The sequence below is a fragment of the Neoarius graeffei genome, chromosome 10 (assembly GCF_027579695.1).
Source record: "Neoarius graeffei isolate fNeoGra1 chromosome 10, fNeoGra1.pri, whole genome shotgun sequence".
NCBI lineage: Eukaryota > Metazoa > Chordata > Actinopteri > Siluriformes > Ariidae > Neoarius > Neoarius graeffei.
Genome location: NC_083578.1, coordinates 28099305 through 28112707, shown reverse-complemented (window position 1 = coordinate 28112707; position 13403 = coordinate 28099305). Strand labels below are relative to the sequence as shown.

At 43.4% G+C, this 13403-nt stretch overlaps 1 protein-coding gene across 1 annotated transcript in view; it reads right to left on the bottom strand.

Annotated features, from left to right (window-relative positions):
- The window catches only part of cacna2d3a (calcium channel, voltage-dependent, alpha 2/delta subunit 3a), a 1043750-nt gene that overhangs the window by 419289 nt on the left and 611058 nt on the right, over positions 1-13403 (bottom strand). Inside the window, exons 6-8 of the mRNA XM_060931674.1 lie at positions 5683-5814; positions 4447-4507; positions 4090-4240 (exon numbers count right to left, since the gene is read on the bottom strand). Coding sequence (XP_060787657.1) covers positions 4090-4240; positions 4447-4507; positions 5683-5814 — 344 coding nt within the window. The remainder of the gene's footprint in view (positions 1-4089; positions 4241-4446; positions 4508-5682; positions 5815-13403) is intronic.

The window sequence follows — 13403 nt, the reverse complement described above, 5'->3', positions numbered from 1 at the left end:
CCCTGCTGATGCGAGCAGGTGCCAGAATACCTGATGATATTCCTGCTGGGCCAGCATCAAGGCTTGGAAGCGTTGCTCTTGTTCCTTTCGGAGGGTGATCAGCACTTGATGCTGGTTCTGCTAGGCGGTAGCAAGGGCAAGGATGAGCTCTTTGAATGGGGAGGACTCCATGGGGTGGTTCCCTTCTGTGCTCCTGGGTTTCGGCACCACTGTAATGGTTCCTGATGTGGGTGGAGCACAGAAGTACGGCAGGCAAGAGTTGATGCTTACACAAACACTTTATTTTAGCTTTTCAGCTTGCTTTTCAGCTTTCTTCCACTCACTCACTCACATATGCATTGTGGTCGGGGAGAGAGCCCCTTTTCTCTGCTCTCTCTCTCCCCTTTTATACACACACATTAATTGACAGCAGGTGGAATGACTTAGTCACTTACGTTCCCTGACCCCGCCCTCCATTCACAGACTGCTGCTTGGCCACGCCCCCACTGCCACACACACACACATGCTGATGGTACATGGGGAGGACAGTCCTAAGGTCGTGGTGATTTAAATCACCAGCCACAATAAACACAGTATCTGGATGTGCAGTCTCCTGCATGCTAATGACATCATGCTGTATCCCCAACACAGTCACATGATCCGCCTGTGGCCGAATGTAAAGAGCCAGCAGAAACACAGCGCTGAACTTCCTTGGCAAATAAAAAGGTTTGCACTTTACCATTAATAGTGCAATGTCTGTTCAACAGTGCTTTCCATCAACCTGTGCATCTCCACACCATCTATTATTTACATACATGCAGACAGCACCTCCTCTGATCTTCCCCGAGGCCACAGTAGATGGAATGTGTATGAAGCAAGACAGCAGAGTCTGGCACGCTGTCCGAAAGCCAGGTTTCTGTAAAAATAAAAGCACAGCATTCCCTTATCTCATGCTGAGTTGTAGTTCTAGTTCTCAGCTCATCCACCTTATTCTCAAGTGAGTGGACATTTGCTAGCAACGGTTGTGTGGCTCTAGCCTTTAGCCTAGCATGTAGCCTGCCTCTCTTGCCTCGTTTCCACCTTGGGCACATTGTTCGTCAGCTCTGCCACTCACTCCAGGCCTGTGCTGCTGTATCTTGCCATCTGGAATTGACTGTGTCCAAATGTAGAAGAAAGTCAAAGTCCAACAAACAGCGTTTAAGCTTGTAATGAACTTTATGAATGTCCAGAAGTTCTTCCCTGCTATATCTTACTGTCAGATAGATAGATAGATAGATAGATAGATAGATAGATAGATAGATAGATAGATAGATAGATAGATAGATAGATAGATAGATCTTTGTCATTGTTTTAGAAACAACGAAACAGTTTAGCAGCTCTCAGTACTGGCAGTGCAAAATGCAAAATAGACACATACTGTAGATAGCTACATAAAATGTACGTTTAGAATACATAGTAACGCTACTACACATACAAAACTATGGTGGTGTCAGGAGAGCGAGGCAAATACGTCAGCCATGATGGGTGCCATATTGCAAAACAATATGCAATCAGTGGGAATAAACTCATTCTCTCCTTATGTTGCTATTATAGACCAGGTTATGTAGGTGTCTTGGTCAGTCCCTTGACATCTTGAGATGGAACTGTGATGATGCCATGGCCATCCATCTAGAATACAACAAAGTGAAATTGCCCATGCTCTCTGAATGGGGGCATGGTGCTATTCTCTTCCTGTACGCATAAAATGGAGACACTCTCCAATCATGGGCATCTGAGAACTTATGCCAGCATTAGAGGGCAGTTCAATGTGATAGCTGGTTTCATGTAGCTCTGAGGAAGCATGTCCTACGTTTCACTCTCCCTGGTTGATGGCTGTTAGATGATAGTCCCATAGCTAGCTTGTGGCAACTCACATTTTTGGCAGGTCCTCCTCTGCAATGCCAATATACAGCTCCACAACCTCCCCCCCCCCAAGTTCTTCCACATCACTCTATTGCTTTGCTCACTTCGCTGGCTTCCTATAACTACATGCTTCAGTTTTAAAACACTAATGCTTGCCAACAAAGCAAAAAAACAGACCACTCCCCACCTAGGTGAAGGCACTTATTAAACAGCACTCTTCATCAAGTTCCCTTTGAGCCATTAGTACAGCTGATGATACAAGGAATACCTGCATCAAGATTATTCTCTGTACTAGCACCCAGGTGGTGGAATGAATTTCCCCAGGGTGTCTAAACAGCTGTCATTATCGGTCTTCAAAATAAGGGCCCGTTTACACGAGGACGCTGTCGGGTTAAAACAACTAAATATTTTATCGGAAGTGCCTTTCGTCTACACGGGGACGGTGTTTCCGAGGCTGAAAAATGGAAAAAACTGAAAACGCCTTCCAAAGTGGATAAGTTAAAAACAGCCCCTGTTGCATATCCATCTAATCTACCCAATACGCAAAACTCTGCTCGGATCTGCTCACGTCGGGTACGCGTTTACGTCATACATGTGTCATATACTGTACATGCCAGCCCAGGAAGTAAGAAAGTAAGTAAAAAAGTAAGAGCATGTCTGATTACATCGATCCAACGGACCTTCAAGCTGCTCTGGCAGCTTTAATAAACATCCAGGAGTCCTTCGAACATCTATACCGAATCTGCACATATACCGTTAATGAACAGAGGCGGGTATAGTATGCTCTTACTTTTTTACTTACTTACCATAGCCAGAGTAGTCAAAGTTTTCGCGGCGCAGATGTGCAGATCAGACAAGACGGAAGACGTTGCGCATGCGTGCAGACATAGCGGAGGTCTTTCACAGCACCACCTAGCCGCCTGGCATGCACATCTGTGACAGAGCGCAATGCGTCTGTCACTAAACAGCGGTTCCTCCCGCTGGTCATGTTTCAATGGTCAAGTGCAATGGACTAAACCACAGTTGCAAAGACATTCCAAATACAATCTGTGTTGTATGTTTGTTGTGGGTTTGGTAATGGGGGCTTTACAAGTATGTTTTGTTACGGGTACATTTGTTACAACTTTTAGATATGTAAACCTGAAATGTTTGGTACATGTGTTCATAGTAAAAGACGCGACACAGGTTTAAACAGCGCAAGCATTTATTAGTTTTCATTATAAACAATAGCGTGTAAAGATTCATTAAGTGCGCACGTTTAACATTTGAATCCTTTTCTGCTAGAGTTTATCTAACATCAGCCAGAAATGTTTGTAGCCATTTACCTGTTGTAGTCTTCCGGGTGCGGGACCAAACCAGAATGCAGGTCTGAAAGTGCTTTTCAAGGTTTCTTCCGCGATGCGCGGGAAAGCAGCTCATTAGAGCGGAGAGAAATGGTCTAAAAATCTTACGTAAGTGTTTGTTGTAATATTTAAGGTCTGCACATTGTTGTAGGAGTGTAATGCATGCAGTGAAAATGTTTAGAACTGTTAAAATCTGTCTAGATGTGTTGATTGATTTTAATTGGGTTAAGACTGTGACGTAGTCTTTTAAATATGCGCTGCACTGTTCATTCGGGGGATGGCCTTGGCAGGGAGAGGACGCATGACTTGAGCTCTGTGTAAGTAATGCCAGAGTAGCCTAGCTTGCATGGGCATTTTGTCCCAAAATTTTTTTTTTGTTTGGTTTTGTCATCAGTGTTTTTTTTTTGTTGTTTGTCCTGTTTGTGTTAACTGCCGGCTTAAGAATAAAAAGAAAACTATTTGTGTACAAGAATTTTCCTTGTTTTGCTCATCATTCTGACTGTCTACTCCATCCGCTCGGCACACTCTATTACAACATCCAATTGAATTCCACACATTTATGCGTCACCGTATAGATGCAGATTTCCTCCTTGAAAACGGTCGTGTAGACGCGGAAAAAAGTGAGAACGAAAACGGACTTTTGCGTTTCTGTTTCAGACCGTCCCCGTGTAAAGTGGGCCTAAGACAGAAAACCTCTCTTCACTTAGCACTTAAAGCACTAAAAATAAACTGTTTTAGATTTATGGTAGTCTCTGAAACATTTGTAATAATTTGAGGGCATGTGTTCTGTCAGTCACTCTGGATAAGGGCATCTGCCAAATGCTGAAAATGCAAGCTGTGAAAAGACGATATATTTAATACTCACAGCAATAATATTAAAGAAGTCATCATCTCCCAGTGTGTCCAGTATGGAGGAAACTGTTTGCTTGGCAATAGTCAGTCTGAGACCTTTCATGCTGCCACTCACGTCCACTAGGATTACCACATCTTTAGGAGATGTAGCTGCTTGTATATACCTACACACACACACACACACACACAAAAAAAAAAAAAAAAAAAAAAAAAAAAAAACACAAGATAAATGCTGTGCTGGCTGTTAATTTTCCAAGTATTTGTGTTCCTACTGCAAGGCTTAACCTAAAAGTATTGGGTTGTATCAGTAGTTGTATGCAGCATGCAATTTTGAGTAAAATAAATCTATAGGAGATGTAACTACACTTACCATTTTCGATTTCGACAGTCAAATGCTATAACTCCATGTTCATCTGGTGTCCACTTTATACCTATACAAGGACATTGAATCAATATAACTTAACCATACCTCGTACACATCCTATCTGCATAATGGAGAATGCTAAAGCTGATCACATTTTAGTGCTGTCAAAGATTTTTTGGCTTGATGCTCAACATTGAAATCTTCAGTAGAGTACACTAAAAAGTATTCAGTATTTGATTTTTTCCACTCAATTCACAGGTACTTGCAGTGTACTTAAGTGCAAAGAAATAGTGTGAATTGTCAGGTTGAAACATGGCTGCAGCAGAAGTTTGGCTAATTAATGTGATTATTTCATATTATTTCATAATATAATATCCTTACATGTAATATTGCCCTTAAATTGGCATCCTATAGTGTGTGTTTGTATTTTCCCACAACATGAATGTCAAAGTAAAATATTGTGACAGCCACAAATAATCAGTCAATGATGCGGGATAGAGTGGATATCAAGAACAAAAACTTGCTCACATTCAAGGTCAGAATCATGAGCTGATCCAGCATACTCAGTCACTTGAATAAGTAACTGTCCAAGCAAACTTGACAGTTAATATAGATGTCTGAATACTGACAGGGACAATTTCGCCATTACTACCGGTACCTCATGGTGTACACACATCCTAACTCCAAACCCAGCCCAGCATCCACTGTAGGAGTTCCACACGTGAGTATATATCTTTATAGAATACAAACACACCAATTTAACTACCTTTAAAAATACTGAACTGTCCCACCTGCCTCTTTTTCTTCCTTGCAGCTAATGGTCAATGTGACTAAGGCCTCCGAGCTTGCCTGATTTGCCTATCTTGAGGGAGACAGGTCTAGCCAGCTATTTACACTCATGCTACATCCCACCACTCTATCTGCCAGTCATTTACACACACACGCACGTTTGTCTTACTATGTTTGTGAAGATCTTCTAGTGACATAATTATTAATGCAGCTATTTAATGTTATGCCTACACCTACGTAACCCTAACCATAATCTCAGTAGCCAAAAAGAAACATTTTGCCTCTTTTGTAACTAAAAACTGCAGGTTTTGTAAACCAATAAACAAACAAGCAAGCAAACAAACAAATAAGCAAGCAAGTAGTTGTGGCCAGTTAAATATCACCAATTAAATATATCATTTGACCAGTCAAATATCTCCATAAGGTCAACCTCCTTATCATGTTTAATCTCACCTGGGTATTGCCTGAAAAATCCCTTGGCGCTGCCGAAATACTGCCATATGAGAGACGGGTCTCTCTCAAAGTTATCCACAAAGACCTTATTAAGGGCCTCAGACCAGTACACTCCATTCACTATAGCCGAATCTGAGAAAACAAAAGAGATAAAAAGAGAGAAAGCATAAGCATATGCATTGACAAACTTTAAACAGCTTAAGTATAACAGGGTTCTCCACGAGGGGTTTTAGAGGGGCGGGCCGCCCCCCTTTCTGTGATTCCCGCCCCCGTTTAATTTCTGCCGCCCCTTTACAAAAGGAAGAGACGTCCCTTTGTTTTCTTTGTGACAGCCTTTCTCTGTTGGAGTACCGTCAAAGTACACTACAGACAAAAAAATTACATCACTGTGTTCAGGAGAGCCTTGTGGCGCTCAATGTGAAAGAATTTTGTGAATATCTCCTTCCGTTTTCGTGTAAATCCCCATTGTTTGGAGGGAGCACTCTGAGGAAAAAGTGCGATTTCTGTGTAATACTCTGCCTCTGCACTCAGCGCGCGGGTGGGGGAGGGACTGCTCGCTCTCACACACACACACACAGGAGGGAGGGGCTGCTCCCTCTCAGAGAGACACAGGCTTGTAGCATCATGGCAAATCATACATTCACACAGTACAGCTCAGCTCCGGCAATAGCGACTGCTGCGCGCACTGCATCACTCTCGCAATTTCCCACAGGGGAATTGTTGGCTCTAGTTATAATTTATAATGCTTATGTACATTCTTTTACAAAAGTGCAATATTTTGATGCTGCTGAGCCATTGATCAACCTTTTTTATGCCTGATATGTTGTAGATGGGAAAAGTAAAAGAAGCAAAAGTTTACTTAAGAAAGATGGCTCTCTATTTTTATTTTAAGTTATTATAACTTGTTCCTCAGGCACTCAATAAACAGGCCTACATTTGAAATCTGTTAACCTCAGTTTTCATTCTTGCATTAGCTTTATGGAATTCATTGTATTAATTAATTTGCACTGAAGTGTGCAAATTAATTAATACAATGAATTCAAGTGTAAGTGTGTAATGTTTGATGTATGATGTGTTTTGTACCAGTCCAATTGATTCCTCTATTCTAAATGATTACTATTTGAGAGTATTTTATGCAAATATTATGCAAATGAAATATGTAAATTTAAGCGACCGTGTTTCAAGGTCATCCGATTGACCCCCACCCCCCTATATTTTCAATCCATGGAGAACCCTGTATAATATTGCTTTTTATGAGACTAGAGCAATGCTATAAACAATAAATCATATCTCAAGGATCTCCAACTTCACTTTATTATAGTGTGCCTTAATAGGATATTCTCATCATGTTATAAAAACAAACAAACAGTAACAATAGGATTTAGATTTTTAAATCCTTTATGACATCCTCTAAATTGTGATTTTGCAATTCATATGGGAAAATCCAAAGCTTTCCAAGCTTTGCAATATACATAAAGTATTATTTTTGGCACTCTCAAACACTGCATTAATAAGAAAATACACATCATAAAGAAAACACACATTTTCATTACAAATTAAATTATAAGATTTGAAATATTGACAGAGGTTCTTAGAATTGTTTATGTCCTCTTTTTGCTTTAATGACAGTGTGCACTCGAGCTGGTATGGACTCCACAAGTTTGTGCAAAACCTTATGGTCCAAAACCATCGGAGTGCTATCTGAACACAGGGTCCAAAATTAGCACCAGCCACTCGCAAAATGCAAGTAAAAATCGATGTTGGCGAATAAAATAAATGAGGTCAGTCACCATTGGCAGGTTGCTGAATTAGGCCTACTTCACTACAAACTTTCATCACTACAACACATATATTGATTTACTACATTTTGTTCTATGGCCAGCTGAAAAATACTTTGGCTGGTAATTTTTTTCAGCTTACCAGTCATTGGTAAGCAGATAGGCCAAAAGGTTAATTTTGGACCCTGACTGAACACACGCTTCAGTAGAAGAGATTCAGCATGAGGAAAATCTGACCTTTTGTACAAAGCAGTTCAATATCACAAATTTGCTTACATTTAAATAGGAACCTAGAAATCTTAAGAAGCAGAATCTTGAAAATTACATATTCAAAATTTTGAACACTGACTTCCTTTGTTTTAAATATACATAGTCTCATCTCATCTCATTATCTCTAGCCGCTTTATTCTGTTCTACAGGGTCGCAGGCAAGCTGGAGCCTATCCCAGCTAACTACGGGCGAAAGGCGGGGTACACCCTGGACAAGTCGCCAGGTCATCACAGGGCTGACACAGACAACCATTCACACTCACATTCACACCTACGGTCAATTTAGAGTGACCAGTTAACCTAACCTGCATGTCTTTGGACTGTGGGGGAAACCGGAGCACCCGGAGGAAACCCACGCGGACACGGGGAGAACATGCAAACTCCACACAGAAAGGCCCTCGCTGGCCACGGGGCTCGAACCCGGACCTTCTTGCTGTGAGGCGACAGTGCTAACCACTACACCACCGTGCCACCAATATACATGGTTTTATATCAAATTAAATAAAGATCACTGGTTTCCTACTACTCTGTAAGGCTAGTCTTTAGCTAAACCAGAACCTGTCAAATGTGCTCACTTCCAGTTTGGTCAGTTATGTCCATTTGCTACACTTTTGTGCATTTTGTGCCAAGGTAAGGTGACCTGAATATTGGGAGCAAAACCTAGAAATTGATATATAATAATCACTGCAATATTTTAGTGAAGTTAAATATATTTAATATTTTCAGTCTTTTAATACTGGTAATAAAGGGTACAGAGCCAACCTGCTATAACACATGCTTACATTAAAATGATATTTGCATTATTTCAATTAAGCCATGGCTAAAATTTTGCAGGTAAGCATGTAAAATACCAAAATCCCTGGGGTTCCCTAGACCACACTTTGATACCCTCTGGCATTAACCACAGATTTATGTTTCTAGTGATTTTTCTGCTTGCAGGAAGATGCACAATAATGTTGACTAGACACAAATACTCCAAAAAATAAATTTCTTGCTATTTTGTGAAGTCTGGTGGAAAGTCTAATCAAAAACAGCACATTTAAATGTTATATTCAAAGGATAGATTCCATTTCAATGTGGTTGTGGCAGTGGGGACGTGATCGAGCGTCGGCTATGAATGGTGAGAAGTCAGGTTGAACCAGTAGGTAAGGTGATGAGGTGCACCTGTGTCTAATTACTGGCTATTAACCTGTGTCTCTATGTGCCTCTATGTGCCTTTCAGACAGCCAGGAACGAGACAGAGAGAGCTGCGACACCCCACTGTGTGTGTGTGTGTGTCTGTCTACTAATTAATAAAAATCACTGAAGTGTCAAATAAAAGTGAAGATAACTTGAACTACAGCACCTGTTTCCAGCTCCTCATTAACCAACCCCACAAAAGTGTTACACTGGTGCCGAAACCTGGGACTGACGAATGAATGCCACCATGGAGTCTGAACCAGTCAGAGAGCTCCTCCAAACACTCGCCAATGACCTCCAGCACCAACAGCATGCCTTTGTCGTGCTGTCAGTAGGCTGGGGTGGTGCTTCAGGGCTCTGCTCAAAGCCCAGGCAGAAGACCGGCAGGTGATCCGGAGCTGGATCCAGTCAACGGGTGAGCCAGCAGTCGTTCCTGCGATTAGTGTGCCCATCCAGTTGGTCAAGATGGAGCCACAGGATGACCCCGATGACTTCCTCAAACTGTTCAAATGTGTCATGGAAGTGAGCTTGTGGCCAAACTTACAATGGGTGGCTCGCTTATTGCTGCTCCTCTTGGGGGAAGCCCATCTCACAGCTTGGTAGCTCCCGGTTACCAGCATGCTGGAGTACCCCAACCTGAAGTGAGCCATCCTACAGCAGGTTGGCTGTGGCCCAGAAGAGCAGTGCCAGTGCTTTCGCTCGCTGGCACACAGCAAAGTGACCTGGCAGTTTGCATTCGTACAACAGCTCCAGGACACCTGCTGACAGTGGCTGCTGGCAGGCGAGTGCAACATCGAGACTATCCTCAAGCAAGTGACACTGGTGCGATTCATTGCCCAGCTGCCAAGCGAGACATCAGCATGGATCCGGTGTCACCAGGCAGCATTGCTGGAGGAGGTGGTCTGGTTGGCCAAGGACCACCTGACTGCGTTTCTGGGACCAGGTGCCCCCACAACTTCTCCTCCTCTCTTTCCCTCTCTCTCAGTTCCACTTTCTCCCCCATCTCTCCCCCTCTCTATCCTCGCCCCTCCCCTACCCCAGCCCTGTGGAAACGGGGGCCAATTCTCCCAAAACCTGCTCCCTGCACCCATGTCTGTCCTCGTGTTTCTTCTCTCACTTCTCCTTCTGTGTTTGTGCCACCATTAACCCCCTCTCTCTCTCCACAGGTGAATGCATCCATGCTCACCAGAACTGAGAGCAAGCCCAGGCAGGTCTGTCAGTGCAGAGGGAAAGTAGGGAATCAGTACTTCCGCAAGGAAGCAGGGCTACCGATTTGCATCCGCAATGCACCACAGGTTTCCACTTATCGAGTGGGGATGTACAGGACAGTTCTGAGTATTCAAGGAAGTACACATCAGGCTTTGGTGGATTCTGGTTGTAATCAGACCTCTATGCATCAAAACCTGATTCAGTGCCGGGCACTGGGAAATACACGATTGGTGAAGATCAAGTGTGTGCATGGTGATACACACAAATATCCACTAATGCCTGTCACTACTCACTTCCGGGGAAAAAAGCATAGTGTGGAGGCGGTGGTTAGTCCAAGCCTCACCCACCCACTCATCTTGGGAACAGATCGGCCAGGTTTAAAATGTTAATGAAACAGTTAGTAGTGGGTGGGTCCTGCAGTAGCACATAATAGGGGAATCCTGCCGCAACATTAGCTGGGGAGGAGGTCCCAGGCCGTCTGCATCAGCGCCACATCTTGACACGGAGAGAGAGGAGAGCTCTCTCTCCTCTGGGGAATCCTTTAGGGGATTTCTCATTGGCACAGGCATGCAACGAGTCTGAGACACACTTTTGACCAAATGAAAGTAATTGATGGACAAATCCTCCAATCTAACATTGAGCTCTCCTTCCTGTATTTCTGTATTATTAAAGATAGGCTATATCAACTGACGCAGGACACTCGAACTAAAGAAGAGAGGACACAGTTGTTGGTCCCAAAGAGCCGTAGGGAACTTTTATTCCATGCGGCTCATCATAATCATATGGCTCAGCGTTTGGGGCAGGATAAAACACTAAATCATCTCATGGCCTGTATCTACTGGCCAGGGATTCACACTGATGTCTGCAGCAGGGGCGATTCTAGCATCTGATCTTTGGGGGTGCTTAGCCCCCAGAGCTGACAGAGGCACCTGGCTTGAACGACAGTGTTTCCACGTTTATTCCGCATTTAGACAGACTTAACTAGACAAGAAGACTAGACTAGACAATTCTGCAATGTTTTAACAGAAGCTGACCCAATAAACTATGATATCTACACATTTACAACCACTGACACAAATATTTACGATATATTTTTAACAAGACCTACTACTGCATTTGTAATGTTGGAGCTATTCATTTTGAACAGTGGTAATTGTTAATTAATGTGTTATTGTGTATTATGTAATAATAGTGTGTATTATTATGATTTTACATTAGTAAACGCTATGTTACATTAAATAAAATTGACTAACACACGGTGGTCTAGCACCGTAGCACTTGTACAGCTCTGCACAAAAGTATCTCGATATGGATGATAAATGTCGTTTTTATCATTCTGTTCATAGACCAGGGAACATCAATATTGCATTATGCATATTATTGTGTTGTGTTTAACAATTGTAACTCCAGTCCGTACCTTCACATCTCACTATGCCAGTAATACTCAGGTGCTACTTCAAGTTCCTCATCGGCGTGGAATCCAGTTAAAAAAACACCATGTCATAGCAAGCACTCACGCAGACAGGCAACCCAATCAGAGGGGACACAAGGAGGAGAGGTATTTTACTGCTCATAGAACTATCACGTAACAGGTGAATTCAAGAACACACACACACGCCCGCGCTGCCGCGCACACATTCATTGCGCAGTGCGCAAGGGCACTTATTTCTGAAAATTACGTCCAAAAGCAGTGTTTTTGAGGGTGCTGCGCTAGGGGGTGCTCAGCTCGTTTTGGGGGGTGCTTGAGCACCCCCAAAAATAGGCTAAACACGCCCCTGGTCTGCAGGTGGTTTGCAGCATGTTGCAAATGTCAGCTGGTAATTCCAGAGGCCACACCAAAAGTGCCATTGCACCCACTACCATTAAATGAGATCCTGTTCAAAAGAATTGGCATAGATCTTATCGGCCCATTAGATTGATCTGCACATGGGTAACGTTTTGTATTAGTCATAGTGGATTATGCAACGCGATATCCGGAAGCAGTGCCTCTATGCAATATTTCAACAGGCAGTGTTGCGGAGGCATGCTTCCACATTATCTCCCAAATTGGGATTCCAAAAGAAAACCTGACTGATTAAGGCACTAATTTTAAGTCACACACACTGCACAAATTGTACAAATTATTGGGGATTAAATCAATTCGTAGTAGCATTTATCATCTGCAAATGGATGATACAGTTGGACAATTTAACCAAACACAAACATAATTTGTAAGTTCATTCATGGGATGCGAAAAACTGGGACAAGTGGCTTAACCCTCTGTTGTTTGTGGTGCGTGAGGTCCCACAAGTCTTCACCGGGGTTTTCCCGTTTGAATTGCTGTATGGGCACAAGCCCCATGATGTCTTGGACATCATTAGAGAAAATTGGGAGGAGGGGCCTTCTCAAAGCAAAAATGAAATTCAATACATTCTAGACTGGAGAGCAAAACTCCATGCACTGAGTCACATAACCCAAGAGAATTTGCTACAGGCCCAAAAATGTCAATCTCGCCTGTACAACAGAGGGGCACGGCGAAGGGAATTTGCACCATGAGATAAAGTCCTCATTTTACTGCCCACTTCAAGCTCAAAATTGCTCGCCATGTGGCAAGGGCCCTTTGAGGTCACACAGCAAATTGTGGAGGTCGACAATGAGATCAAATGTCTAGGGGCGACACGTCAAATTTACGATCTCATTCTCCTGAATCCATGGAGAGAGTTGGTTCCTGTGGCTCTGGTAGTTCCAGAGATGGCAGAGCTGGGACCAGAGGGAAGTCTAAAGAGTGTGGCCCAGTTCACCCCAGTCCTCTGTGGAGACCACCTCCCACCATCCCAGAGAGCACAGGTGTAGTAAATCCCTGAAGTGGGTGTAATACTGAAGTGTGGCAGGTGGGAAGTGCTGTTCACACAGACTTTCTATTTTCAGCTTTTTCTGCATACACACACGTGCTCTGGTTGGGAGACATCCCCTCTCTTCGCTCTCTCCCTCCTTTTCTACTTTCTGCAGTTACTGCAAAGCACACGGACACAACGTTAATCAGGAACAGGTGTACTGACTTTGCCACTCACCTTCCCTGGCCCCACCCTCCATTCACAAACCAACACTCAGCCACACCCACGCTGCCACATAGCCCCACTGCTTGACTCAGGCCAGGGAACCATCCGGCCTGCAGCGGACTCCCCCCCCCCGACGGGAAAGGAAGTCCGCCATGACCATCTGTGCCCTCGGCCTGTGGACCCCCTCGAATTTAAATGGCTGGAAGGCAAGATACCAACGGGTGATCTGCGCATTGGCATCCTTCATG